This window comes from Carcharhinus amblyrhynchos, chromosome 16 (genome assembly GCF_965287045.1).
Source record: "Carcharhinus amblyrhynchos chromosome 16, sCarAmb.v2.hapA, whole genome shotgun sequence".
Taxonomy (NCBI): Eukaryota; Metazoa; Chordata; class Chondrichthyes; order Carcharhiniformes; family Carcharhinidae; genus Carcharhinus; species Carcharhinus amblyrhynchos.
In genome coordinates this window covers 51,841,443-51,856,262 of record NC_137339.1, presented here as the reverse complement: position 1 = coordinate 51,856,262, position 14,820 = coordinate 51,841,443, and the positions used below count along the sequence as shown (strand labels likewise).

The 14,820-nt window shown below is 43.0% G+C and overlaps 2 protein-coding genes across 2 annotated transcripts in view; both read left to right on the top strand.

The window, feature by feature from the left end:
* Positions 1-14,820, top strand: part of ctsz (cathepsin Z) — a 471,849-nt gene that overhangs the window by 304,050 nt on the left and 152,979 nt on the right. The window lies entirely within an intron of this gene.
* LOC145354010 (protein TMEPAI-like) overlaps positions 1-14,820 on the top strand; it is a 112,924-nt gene that overhangs the window by 87,769 nt on the left and 10,335 nt on the right. The window contains exon 2 of the mRNA XM_080205087.1: positions 8,588-8,742. Within this exon, the coding sequence (XP_080061213.1) occupies positions 8,588-8,742 (155 nt within the window). The remainder of the gene's footprint in view (positions 1-8,587; positions 8,743-14,820) is intronic.

Below are 14,820 nucleotides of genomic sequence, written 5' to 3'. Positions count from 1 at the left end.
CTCTAACCCTCTATGACCATCCCATGTGGTCCACAGACAATGATGGTGATGATCCTGTCTCTCCACCCTGTCTGAGGGTGTTGAACCTATTTGGGGATCTGGAGGGAGTGAAACGATTGGATGCTGATGCTGCTAAATGCCCACCTGAACATAGTGTTTGCATTACTGAAACAGGCCATTTGGCTCAGCAGATCTATTCCAGTGTTTATGCTGAATGTAAATGTCCAGCCACTCTCCATTAACTGAAAGTTATTGTTCTGTATCAGACCTGCCTCCACGTGATTCGCGATGAAGTAGTGCTCCGTGGAACTTTTTTGTCCGATCTCTGTAAATTTTACTGAATTTGGAAACTTCAATGCTATGCTGATACAACACACCCAGTGCTGAACAGGGAGTTCAACTGCTGTATCTCTTGCTGAATTCATGATGCTACAAGTATTCTATCACCCAGTAATTTCACTCTCGCCTCCCAAAAAACACAAGCCATGGAATACTTAATTGTATGGTTAGTTTTCTATAAATGTCACATTGGTTTGTTTATTGTGGCTGAGTCACTGGATAACTTGTCAAGAAAACCTTGGGTGATTTGCTTTCTATTTTATGCATCCCTTGCCTGATGACAACAACAACTTGTATTTGCATAGCGTCTCTTTAAACCAAGACGCAAACATGCAAGAAAATGTCTGACCGGTGAGCAAAAATTTGATCAAAGGTGAAGGTTGTAAGGAATGTGGTAGAGGAGGGTCATAGTTAGAACATAGAAACACAGAACAGTACAGCACAATGAGCGCCGAAGGGACTGTAATGTTGTGCCAAGCTATGTCCAAACCCAAGATTAAGCTATCCCACTCGCTATAATTCTGGTGTGTTCCATGTGCCTATCCAATAATCACTTGAAAGTTCCTGAAGTGTCCGATTCCACTGTCGCAGCAGGCAGTGTATTCCACACCCCAACCACTCTGAGTGAAGAATCTACCTCAGACACCCCTCCTATATCTCCCACCATGAACCTTATAGTTATGCCCCCTAGTAACAGCTATACCCACCCGAGGAAATAGTCTCTGAACATCCACTCTGTCTATCCCCCTCATCATCTTATAAACCTCTATCAAGTCGCTTCTCATTCTCTTCCTCTCTAAAGAGAAAAGCCCCAGCTCCCTCAACCTTTCCTCATAAGACCTACCCTCCAAACCAGGTAACATCCTGGTAAATCTCCTCTGCACTCTTTCCAAAGCTTCCACATCCTTCTTGTAGCGAGGTGACCAGAACTGAACACACTATTCCAAATGTGGTCTCACCACCGTCCGGTATAGTTGCAGCATAACTCCATGGCTCTTAAACTCAAATCCCCTGTTAATAAACGCTAACACACTAAGCTTCTTCATGGCTGTATCCACTTGAGTGACCAAGATCTCTCTGTTCCTCCATATTCCTCAGAACCCTGCCATTGACCCTGTAATCTGCATTCAAGTTTGTCCTACCAAAATGAATCACCTCGCACTTATCAGGGTTAAACTCCATCTGTCACTTTTCTGCCCAGCTTTGCAACCTATCAATGTCTCTTTGCAGCCTGCAAGAGTCATCCACCTCATCCACTACTCCACCAATCTTGGTGTCATCAGCAAATTTACTAACCCACCCTTCAGCTCCCTCTTCCAGTCATTGATAAAAGTCACAAATAGCAGAGGACCCAGCACTGACCCCTGTGGTACATCGCTGGTAACTGGCCTTCAGTCTGAAAATTTTCCTTCCACCACCATGTGAACTTGGGGCCTAGACAGCTGAAGGCCATCAGTGGACATGTAATTAAAACAAAAGGGAGGCCAGTATTGGCTGGTTGCAGCAATTTTGGAGGGTTGTGGGGCGAAAGGAGATGAGGGAGGGGCAAGGACATGGAATGATTTAAAATGAGAATGCGAATTTTAAAATCCTGAGGCACTACCTGAGTTGGAGTCAAGATAGGGTTGATGGGTGAATAGGGCTTGGTCAGGGCATGGACAGCAGAGCTACAGATGGGCTCAAGTTTATGGAATGCAAGCCAAGTGACAGGCCAGGAGAGCATTGAAATAGTCCATTTAAGGAGCGTTACAGGTGAGGCCCAGATAATGTTGGTTCTGGCCTGAATGTGCTGTGCACAGTAAGAAGACTCACAACACCAGGTTAAAGTCCAACAGGTTTATTTGGTAGTAAACGCCACTCGCTTTCGGGCTTTGCTCCGTCATCAGGTGAGTGGGAGTTCTGATCGCAAACAGAGCATATAAAGGCACACACTGTTTACAGAATACTGATTAGAATGCAAGTCTTTACAGCTAATCAAGTCTTAAAGGTGTGGACAATGTGAGTGGAGATAGCATTAAGCATAGGTTAAAGAGATGTATATTGTCTCCAGGCACAACAGTAAGTGAGATGTTGCAAGTTCTGGCCACTCATGGCGGTTACAGATAGTGTGACACGAACCCAAGATCCCAGCTGAAGCCGCCCTCATGTGCAGAACTTCGCTATCAGTCTCAGCTCAGTGACTCTGCGCTGTCATGTGTCATGAAGGCTGCCTTGAAGAACACTTACCCGAAGATCAGAGGCCGAATGCCCATGACTGCTGAAGTGTTCGCCAGCAGGAAGGGAACAGTCTTGCCTGGTGATTGACGAGCGGTGTTCATTCGTCCGTTGTCATAGTGTCTGCATGATCTCCCCAATGTACCATGCCTCAGAATATCCTTTCCTGTAGCGTATCAGGTAGACAACGCGACGACAACGGATGAATGAACATCGCTCGACAATCACCAGGCATTCCTGTTAGCAAACACTTCAGCGGTCACGGGCATTCAGCCTCTGATCTTCAAGTAAATGTTCTCCAAGGCGGTCTTCACAACATACGACAGCGCAGAGTCGCTGAGCAGAGACTGATGGCCAAGTTCCGCACACATGACGACGGTCTGAACCGGGATCTTGGGTTCATGTCGCGCCATCTGTAACCCCCATGACTTGCCTGGGCTTGCAAAATCTCACTAACTGTCCTGTCTGGAGACAATACACATCCCTTTAACCTATGCTTAACGCTATCTCCACTCACATTGTCTACACCTTTAAGACTTGATTAGCTGTAAAGATTCACGTTCTAATCAGTATTCTGTAAACTGTGTGTGCCTTTATATATGTTTTTATATGCTCTGTTTGTGATCAGAACTCCCACTCACCTGACGAAGGGTCAAACCCCAAAAGTTAGTGGCATTTACTACCAAATAAACCTGTTGGACTTTAACCTGGTGTTGTGAGACTTCTCACCGTGTTTATCCCAGTCCAACACCGGCATCTCCACATCCTGAATGTGGTGTGTCAGCTGTTGCTGAGACTTGCATTTCACTCGCTCCCCGTGGCCAGCTTATAATTTCCAGTCACAAGTTAAATATTTCATGAACTTTGCACACAGCAGGAAAAGAGTTGTTTTTATTATCAGCATTTTAATGAGTAAATGAATACAAGAATCCTTTTTTGTGTTGGCAAGCATTAAATATTAATTTTTTTCCTGAACCTTTATGATGGTCCAAACCAGTTTAGTTTTCTTATATAAATATTACTTAGGAAACACATAACTAATTATGCTTCACATGCAATGGAAAAGGACATGGAGAAATTTAGAGTAAAAATACTTAATTGGAGGAGAACAGATTTTATCTGAGTGGGCATCAATTCCCCTCGAGGAATTTAAAATTGAAGAAAACTGCAACTTTAAAGAGGAGAAGGTCTGGATCCAGTTGAAGGGGAGATAGTGTAGTGGTAATATCATTGGATTGGTAATACACAAGTCCAGGCTGATTCTCTAAGGACACAGGTTCAAATCCAGCAGCAGGTGGAACTTGAATGCGGATAGTTAAATCTAGAATTGAAAAGTTACTCTCAGTAATGGTGACCATGAAGCTATCATCAGTTGTTGTAAAAACCCACCTGGTCCACTTATAGGGAAGGCAATCTGCCATCCTTGTCCAGTCTGGACTACATGTGACTTCAGATCTTAACATTGTGGTTGACTCTTAACTGACCCTCTGAAATGGATGAGAAAGCCACTCCATTTATGGGCAATTAGTATTGGGTGATAAATGCCTTGTCATTGATGCCTACTTCCCATCAAATAATGAAGATATTCTGAGAAGTTGCTTTACTTGGGAGTGTATACTACAGACCCCCAAATAGTGAAAGAGAGAGCGAACAGATATTTATGCAAATTTTTGTCTATAGCAACAAGAAGGCAATAATAGTAAAAGACTTTACCAATTTCAATATCAGTTATGATTCAAACAGTATATAAGGGCACTGAGGGAGAAACATTCATGCAGCGTATCCAGGAAAATATTTTTCAACCAATTAATGACAAACCCAATGAGAAGAGATGCAATTTGAGAACTAGTCTTGGGAACAAAGAAGGGCAATTGGGTGAAGTGACGGTTGGTGGCCATATCTGTCAGGATAGTGGTCACAATTCAGATGGATTTAGCATTACCATAGAAAAGGACAGAGATAAGAGAAAAGAGTAAAGGTTTTGAACTAGGGAAAGTCAAATTTTGCTACAATGAGAAGACACTTGGGTGCTACAGGATAAATCAGTGGAAAACCAGTGGGAAGCAATAAAAATTGAGATCCTAAATGTACAAAGTAGACATGTTCTCACCATAAATAAAAATGGTACTGTCAAATCTAGAAAACACACCCCCCCCCCCCCCCCCACATCCAGTTGTCTTGAGGAATACAGGGGAAGATCAAATAGAAAAAAGAAAATATACAAAAGATGCAAAGAATAAGCACTGCAAATAACCTAGACAAATATAGGAAGCGCTGGGACAAAGATTAAAAAAAGAAAATGAAGAAATCAAAGAGAAGGCATGAGAAACGATTAGCAAATTAAGTTAAAGAAAACCCAAAGATTTGCCAATATATTAATGGTAAGATGTTAGTTAAGGATAAGGAAATGAAGCAGAGAACTTAAATGTAGATGCAGAGGTTGTGGGACAGGTTTTAAATGAATATTTTGTCTATGTTTACAAAGGAAAGGAATGATGCAGATATAATAGTCCAGGAGGAACACTTGAGATTGGACAGGGTAATCATAAAGAGAGAGAAAGTACTCAAATGGTTGGAATCCTTGAAAGTTGATAAGTTGCCCTGCCAAATTGACTGTTTTTTGAGGCTGCTGAAAGAGGTCAGGGCAGCAGTGGCAGATGCTCTGAGGATGATTTTCCAATCCTCACTAAATACAGGGAAGTCACCAGATGACTGAGAAATGCAAATATAGTTCCATTAAAAAGAGATTGAAAGACATGCCAAACAGTTATAGGCCAGTTACTGTTGCATCAAATTAATAGAATCAATTCTGAGAGATAGGATTAACTGCCATGTAGAAAGGCATGGACTAGTCAGGGATAGTCAACATAGATTTGTTACTGGAAAGTTTGCCATACAAATTTGATTGAATTCTTTGAGGAAGTGACAAGAAGGGTAGATAGTGCAGTGGATATTCTGTACTTGGATTTAGCAAGGCATTTGACAAGATCCTATATCATTGGTCAAAAAAGTAAAAGCCTATGGAATTCCAGGTAACGTGGCAAACTGGATCACAAGTTGGCTTAGTAATAGGAAACAAAGGGTAATGGTCGATGGATGCCCTTGCAAATGGTAACTTGTTTCAAATGGTATTCCATAGAGACCTTTGCTGTTTTGTGTTATATAGTAATGATTTGGAAGTGAAAATTGGAAAATTTGCAGATGACAGAAAGGTTAGCCGAGTATAGTGTAGAAGATAGCGATAAGGATGGGTGGGTGGCAGATGGATTTTAACACTCGTGTGAGGTCATGTATTTAGGGAGGTCAAACAGTTATAGGGAGTACGCAATAAAGGGCCTGAAGGGTAGGTGAAGAGAGAAATCTTGGCATACAAGTACATGGATCTCTAAAGGCAGCAGTTCAAATCGACAAGATTGTAACAAAGGCATATGAAATTGTCTCCTTAATTGGCAGAGGTATAGATTATAAAAGTAAAGATATAATGTTGAAATTGTATAAAATACTGGTGAGGCCACAACTGGAGTATTGTGTGCAGTTCTGGTCATAATTGCTCTAGAGAAGTACACCAGTTTACAAGAATGTTGCTAGAGCTAGAAAAGTGTAGCTAAAAGGAAAATTGGATAGACTGGTGTTATTTTCCTTTAGAAGGTGACTTGATTGAGGTGTACAAAATTATGAGGGGAGGAGATAGAATGAACAGGATAAAATTCTTTCCCTTGATGGGGAATTCTAGATTCAAGATATGTGGCAGTAGGTGTAGAAAGGACATGAGAAGAACTTCTATGCAGAGGGTGGTGAGTGTCTGGAATTTGCTGCCCGAGTTGGTGGCAGAGGCAAAGACCCTAAAAAGTATCTCGATCTGCACCTTAAGTGCTGTAGCTTACAGCACTTTGGACTGGGTGCAAGAAGGTGGGATTAGAAAGGCACCTGGATGTCCTCTGGTTGGCATGGACAAGATGGGTTGAATTGCCTCCTTCTGTGCTGTAACTTTTCTATGGAGAAGAGGAAACATTTGGAGAATTCAAGTCAGAAGATTCTGGATGACGAGTGAGAGTAAAATGAAATGGGTTAAGGGACTTGTAGAAGAGTGATTAACACATGTACGATCCTGAGGGGCCATGGCAGGATTCATTTGGAAATGATGCTCCCTTTTCTGGGAGATGAGGTGAAATTCTTTCTGAAGGTTGAGAGTCTTTCGAACTCTATTCCTGAAAAGGTGGTGAAGCAGAGCCTTTGAATATTTAAAGGCAGAGCTGGATTGATTCTTAGTATAGATAGGTATTTGAGATCAGCGGGATACCAATTTGAGGTTACTATCAGATTGGCCACAATCTAATTAAATGGCGGAGCAGCCCTGAGGGACTGAATAACTGCCGCCTCGTTTGTATGTTTGTAAGGGTTGAGAACCCATGGACGCTGATTTAAGAGAATTGTCGATAGAACCCAAGACGACATGAGGCAAAACCCTTTACCCAGCCAATAGCTACAATTTGGAATAGATTGCCAAAGTATAGAGCAGAAGAATTCAGTTTCAGCTTTCAAATAACGAGCATCTGGAGAAGATGAGCATTTTCCTAGGCTGTTGGAGTACAAGGGAGGAGTACTAGCTGAATTACTCTTACAGAGAGCTGCACTGTCACTGAGCTGAATGGCCCCCTGTAGTGTAAACATTCTAAATGGTGTGGGCTAATCATGTGTTCCCAGAGATGGTGAGCTATAACCAGTCCCTATGTGTAGTATGGAGTGCCGCAAAGGACCTAGGATACTGTACCTAGAGTTGTACAGTCATGAGTTGGCCTGGGTGGGGGGGTGGGGGGGGGAGTGTGATGGAGCTGCGGATAATTATTAGCTGTGTTTGATTCCAAATCAACAACTGTTTCCCCTCTGTTTCTGAGCCTTGATTTCACTCCTGGATTTGCTGTGCTATCTGTCTGAAGATGTAATGCAATTCTGAGTGAGATTGTGTCAATTTGCCAAAGCCTGACTGGGAGGGGGCTGCAAATTGTGGAATCTTACAGACCTGAGGGAGATCATTTGATCCATCTTGCCTGTGCTGAGCTATCCATTGAGTCCCACACCCTCTGTAGTGCTTTCTCCCCCACCTCATTTGGGACTCCTGCCTCCATTCACTGCACATGGTAGCTATTTGAAAGCAGGTCTGGGACCTGCATTTTGCTGCAAGTAATACCCAGTTTATTAATGCAGCACTGCTGCAGAGAGATCCTTTACAGCCCTCTGGGATCCTTGCATTCCTCCACTTCTTCTGACTGTATACACCCTGATTTCCATCATTGGCATCCATGCCTTCAGCTACCTAGACCCCCCAGCTCAGAAATCCCCTGCTTAGGCCCCTCTCTCCATCTTAGTCTTCCCTTAAAACTGATTCTGGGCCACCTGTCCTAATATCACTGAGGTTTGGCATCAGATCTCTGAAGATCCTTGGGGCGCTTTATCACCTTGAAAAAACACCTCATAAATGCAAGTTATTGTCCAAGGCTCCTTCCCCACCTTAAATTCAGATGTTTTGTGGACAGTGTTGGGACCACCACTCAATTAATAATGCCATATGTGTAGAAAAATTCCAATCAGGCCAGACCCCAAACCCCCCTCCCCCCACTGTCATTTCTGCTCCTGCCATAGAGCTAAGCCCTACCCTGTCCAGTGTAGGCAAACAGAGTCTACCAGCTATTTGATATCTCACATTGCTTTCCGTACTCTGTATGAAGGAGATCACGTCTAGCTGATCCTAGAGTTAGCATAAGGGCATCTTCAGAAATGTCATTGAGAACAGTATGGCCTGCTTCGAAGTTGCTATGGCCGACAGATACATTCAAGTTTGTAATAGAGGATCACCAGCTCAGGAACTTGTAACTGGACAACTTAATCTTCCAGTGTACTGAAGTCGGGCTCAGTCAGATGGTTAGGTCTCTCTGAGCTGGTGAGTTCCATTGGTTTGAATTTGATGTTCTCTGAAGTGGTACTGTCAGTCTCTGCAATCTCTCACAAGTTGTTCCTCTTTTGTGTTCCATTCCAGCTGAGTTGGAATTTGTCCAGATCATTGTGATAGTGGTGGTGATGATAGTGATGGTCGTGGTGATCACCTGCCTGCTCAACCACTACAAGCTTTCCACACGATCTTTAATAAACAGAACAAGTCACATGAGGCGACAAGAAGACACACTGCAGTCGGTAAGATGTCCACTTGCAAGCATACTATACATGGAATGTTTTTGAAAATGATTGCTTGGGTACAGTAGATTGCTGGTTACTTTACTGGACTAGGAAGTCGCAGATGCTGATATCAAAACCAGTCATAGCTAGTTAGGGAATTTAATTGATGAAATGAGGTAATGTGTGGGCTAGCACCAGGATATGAAAGAAAGACCTGTATTTATATAGCACAATTCACAAGCTTGGCATGTCTTCAACTGCTTTATAACCAATCAGGTATTTTTTTCATGATAAGGAAATGCTGTCAGCCAGCATTTCTCAGAGGAAGATCCCACAAGTGACCAGTGTGTAATTATGGTGTGACGCAAAGTACATATTTGCTAGGACACTAAGTGAGAACTTCCTGTGGTCCTCTTGAAAATGATGTGGAGATGCCGGGTTGGACTGGGTAAACATAGTAAGAAGGCTCACAACACCAGGTTAAAGTCTAACAAGTTTATTTGATAGTAAACCCACTAGCTTTAGGGGTTTCTCCCTTGCCACTCACGTGACGAAGGGGCAAACCCCGAAAGCTTGTGGGTTTACTATCAAATAAACTTGTTGGACTTTAACCTGGTGTTGTGAGACTTACTCTTGAAAATAGCATGGGATATTTCACATCTACATGCCAGGGCCAATAAAGCCTGTTTAATGGATCATCCGGAAGATACTGTCTCTGACAGGGCAGCATTCCCTAGATATTCTCCTAGGTCAAGTTCCATTTTCCTTCCCACCACCCGAACTCCAAATGGGCGGTGCAGCATTTATGGCTAACACGAGGGGACATAGCTTTAAATTGAGGGGTGATAATTATAGGATGATGTCAGAGGTAGGTTCTTTACTCAGAGGGTAGTAAGGGCGTGGAATGCCCTGCCTGCAGCAGTTGTGGACTCGCCAACTTTAAGGCGTTCAAATGGTCAGTGGATAGGCATATGGATAACATTGGAATAGTTTAGGTTAGAGGGTCATTAGATTCGTTCCACTGGTCAGCGCAACATTGAGGGCCGAAGGGCCTGTACTGCGCTGTAATGTTCTATGGTCTCATTCCTGAAGTGCATTAATATCAGCTAGGTGCATTGCTCCTGATTTCTCTTGACTAACTGTGAGCTAAAAGAGAGGGAGAAGGGATGTTTGTGTGTTTTGTGTGGAGGGGAGAGAAACACTGTCCAGGGTAACACTTGGCCACCCCCAAACTTACTCAACTCCCTCACTTATTCTGTCCTATTCCCCTCCCAGCTTGGACCTCCTGAGAAATGGCTTTGGGAGAGGTGAGGGTTCAGAAGGTAATGGATGCCTGTCCTAGTTACCTGGAAAGGAGACAGCCAACGAACATAGCAGAAAGAGCTCCAGGTTCTAGAGTAGCAGCTCTCACATGTTGCTGCAACACTGCACATTCTCATTCACTCTCATCTTCTATGTGGGTGGTGTTGCCTAATGAGATGCTGCTGAGTTGTGTCATCTTCTGTCATCCTTTTACTTTAGACAAGATCAGTGATTCTCTCAGTTCAGTGCAACAGTCAGTAATGAGGGCGTGGGTAGAATGCTAACTGATGGGCGTATGCAAATTTAGCCTGTTCTGTACATTGTGAAATCCAAAAGTGACCCAAATACTGGACTTCCCGTGTTTAAAAACAGCCCCGTCTCAGTAACCTGAAGGGTACAAATGACCTCATCATTGAACAGTGAGTCCCGTGCTGTTTGCACAGTAGGAATTGATCAAAGTGACAGTTCCATTAATCAGTGCTGAGGTGCGCCAGGTAGATAGATGAATGCTCCTTGGGATCTGGGTCCTCAGGGCAGGACATTCTGATGTATGAGTGACAAGCAACTCATTGTATCATGGAGTGAAGGCAGGTGGATTAATCCCTCAGTTACCAGCACAGGTGTAACTGCACCTGGCTGTCACTTTGAAAAATAACCAGTGGGAGGAGAATGCTCAGTGGAGAACACATACTTGACTGTCTCACTAGAAACAAAAGCTTGCTACCTCGGTCTCCTTTTTTTAAGAAAAAGAATAAAAACAACCAGGTTTCCCCAGACAGTGCTCCAAAAAGATAGTGACATACACCATTAAATAAAGTCCAGACTGTTATACTCTGAAATCTACAGTGCATTACTTGACTGCTTAAAAGGAGCAGTGTGCAAAGTGGTTTGTCCCCATTAACTAATCTAAATCAACTGTAGGTCACCTACTTGGTAACAGTCCCCTTACACTGTCAAGCTTCTTCTTGCTAAGGTGGACCCTATCATGCTGTAACCAGTGGAGTTCAGGAATGTAGCCATGAACTTGCCTTGTGTTTGGTCCAGCTCTTTGTCTCGTGCGTTCTCCTTCAATCTCTGCACATTTGGATTGAGTTAGCAAGAGACCTGATGGTACTTTGACCCACAGTCAGGTTAAAATTACAGAATTTGTGATCTGTTGAGAGAATACCAGATGCGTTTAGTATACTGGCCTATGTACTAGTGCACACATGCTAACCTGTTCATTGGTATGGGATGCAGCCTCTTGTCACCTGCCCTCATCCTGGAGAAGATGTTATTTTCCTTTCACAGTTTTTGATAAACTCTTGATTTCTGCCTGCTTCTGTCTGCCTGCCAATCTTTTTGGTTAACCAAACAAACTAAATCAAACAAACTGAGGGACAAAGTAAAAGGGGCAGCTGCTAAAAAGAGGAGGGGGTTCATCCAAAACAAAGCACAAAAGAAACTTAAAATGTCAAACTAAAATGTGATTAAAGGAGCCAAAAATACACTGCAGTCTCTGAGGGCCTCTGCCTGCCTGTCAGGCGTCAACAAAAATGAGAAAAGATCTCCAGGTACTAACTTTCTCTGAATAACTAGACATGGATATGTCTTCAAGAGAAACACGTTCACATCTCTCCCTCTGATTAATGTTAGTCCAGCTTGCACGCTCACACCTCCACGTGGAATGGAATGATAACGCACTTCTGACCATACTTCATTCTTCACACAGCTTGTGTTTAAATCCTTCCTGTGATGAAATAGTGAGGGATCCTGAACCAGGATTGTTTCTTTCAGAGCCACGAGGTGTAGTTGCTGAGGTTTTCTAGGATGGTTTGAAATAAATTCCTATTAATCTGTCCTCGTTCAGTTTGCAGTCAGACAGGCTTTTATGTATCTATTAGTGTGAATCCTGAAACAAATCCAGACAATATTATCTGTTAGTGAGGAAACTTCTGTACAGATTGGGAATGAGGTGGACTCTCACTGGGTGTTGGTATTAAAAAGAGTGAAAGAGATTTGCACGTGACTGAGGAGTCCCAACACTTCAAAATGGGGAGGGGCAAGCTTTCCACATGTCTGATTCACAATCCCTTATGGGAGAGGAGTATGGTGGGAAATACCTGCTGACTTCCCTCTGCACCTGGAAGCTTCAGAGCAGCTGCCTCCCATGCGATGCTGTACGCACAACAGACACCGTTTGATTCATGCTTGAATATTTTATATATGGTGCCATTGTTGATCCTGTGCCAATACAATTCTTATGCTGCACTAATCAGCAATGTTGCATTGTCTAGAAAAGAGTAGAGGTGGGTTCATTCAATCTGTTGCAACAACAACACCATCACCTGACCCATTGGACTACGTAAGCCATTCCATATGGTCATGGTCTCATCCACCTGACTTGATCTCCCCCGACAGCAATATGAGATGGTATAAAACCCCTACTACCAGCTCAATAGTTCCATTCCAAGCAAGGGCCCATTAATGTTAGGTTTGAAGATAGCCAGTATGAGTGGTGCCATTAACGCTGTATGCAGTTATTCTAGGCATGTGGGCACCAGCTTGAAGATTTGAACTGATGGTTTACTCCATTGATTGCACTTGCCCCCTCAGAGCACCAAAACAGTCCAGGCTGCCGACCCAGTGTGCTGCAGCGCTGGACTATCTGGCCCAGTGCGCTGTGGCACTGCACTGTCCGACCCAGGGCGCTGCACCGTCCGGCCCGTTTCCTAAATAAGTAACCGCACTTCCAAAAAATTACTTAAATCAGCTATAAGCACTTTGAGACGTTCTGAGATTGCGAGAAGTGGTATATAGGAGCAAGTATCTTCCTTTCTTTCAAATGCCTACCAGCTGAAAGTGAGCCTTTCCCAAAATGCTCCCTGGTAGCAAAGCCTGATTTAGAAACCGAGGCTAAAGTTAGATTGTGTGGTGTACATTCTGTGTATGAAGCCATCTTGGCAAGACAGCCATTTTACAGTGAAGAATGGGCATGCCCATAGAAGCCCGTGAACTTGCCCTTTGTGGCCCACCTGTGATACAGGTGACCTGGTCGTTTCTGAAACCTATTACAGGTGTAGCGCAGCTGCCCAGAATGGCTGATGAGTGTCTCGGACTCACCTTAGAACAAAATAAAATTATAGTATCCACATTTACTGATTTTTTTTAAAGCAGTTTCATTTGAGAGCTGACAGCTTTCCCTCAAATGACCCAATTATCTTGTTATTTCTTGGGTGTAGGGAGGAAACAAAGATATAAGTGGGAGTTAATGTGGCATTTTTTAGTCACTTACTGACCTTACTGTTTCTTCTGGTATTCCTTAGTATTCTTTGGCACAAACTCTGAAAAGGAGCAGAGCTCCAGATAAGTTCTGAAACGGTTACGCAGTGACATATACACACCTCTAGTCTAGTCACTTTCAGACTGCATTTCTACTTCCCTAATCAGTCTCCACAGACGCTTTGCTGCGGGAGTCCATGTCTTACTCAGTTGTATCCTTGGAGCAATAGTGTCGCCTACTGGAGATATAGTGACTGTCAGGAAACATTTCATCCATTTATCATTCTAACCACTATACTTATTTGTCAACTGGTCTGTGTGAGCACCGTAGCTTATCTGCATTTTGAGCACAATTATTCCTAAAGAGGGACTGTGAAGATAGTGAGTCGTGTACTTCCTTCACAAGACTTAGGGGTTGGTTTATAAATGCAAATTCTTGCCTTAGCCAAAGGAATAGGACTTTCTAACCTCTCACAACAACATTTTGTTTAATCAGCTCTAGAATTCTCCATATTCTCTCAAGTTTATGCACTGTATGATGATGAGCTGGGCAGGGGAATGAAAACTTGCATTTGTTTTGCCTTGTCAGCTATCGATATGAATGTTGCAGCAATTTACCTTTTTGTGGTTTTATTTCTAATTTTGCTGAAGTGTCCCATGTCCAGCTGGGTTTCTTGGTACAGTAGAGTGTGGGGAGAGCAAGAATGGGAGCAAGACATGATCTGTTGGTGATGGCAAGGTTCTTGAGAGACCAGGATAATGAATGATAGCAGGGCCATCTGGACTGAAAACATCAGCTCTCTTCTCCCAATCGATGCTGCCAGACCTGCTGACATTTTCTCTTTTGGTTAGTGAATGATGAGTTCAGGAAGCAGAGTATCTGAAGGGAGAGAAAGTAAATCCCTATGGGAGAATATGTGCTGAGCTTTTATATGTACTACATATATTGAAATCAGGAAAGGGCATAAAGCCAATTTTTTTCACCCCTCACACTTTACCAATCAGCATGGCAAGCTGGTAAAATCGCACCCATGTACTCAGCCCCATAACTATCTCATTAGGATTCCCTTTATTTTCAGCAACTATAAAAAGCCCAGTTTCTCAATCATATTTCATATTTCACAGATTTATGAATGGAACAATTGTGTCATCTCAAACTGTGCCCTCCCTGCCCACCTCACTCACTCCCCTTTCCTCCTTTTGTGCCCTCTTTCCTATATTTACTTTCCCTTCTCTGTCAATTCTTTCTCTTTGTTCTTCATCCCATTGTTCTCTTCTCTGTCCTTTCAGATTTAAAATGAATTTGACCACTCCCTGATATCTTCCTGATAAACATAGGGGCCCACAGCACAAATCTGCTGATTTCAGTATGAAATGTGGTATCTAAAAAGAAGAGACAAAAGATGAAAGAACTGATTACATGTGCGATCTGGAGCATTAGAAACTTTTTGTAGGCTGTGAAAAACACCACTGTAGCTAGTGATTGAAGCAATAAATATACTGACATTTGAGAATAGTAAGAAACCTCAACAC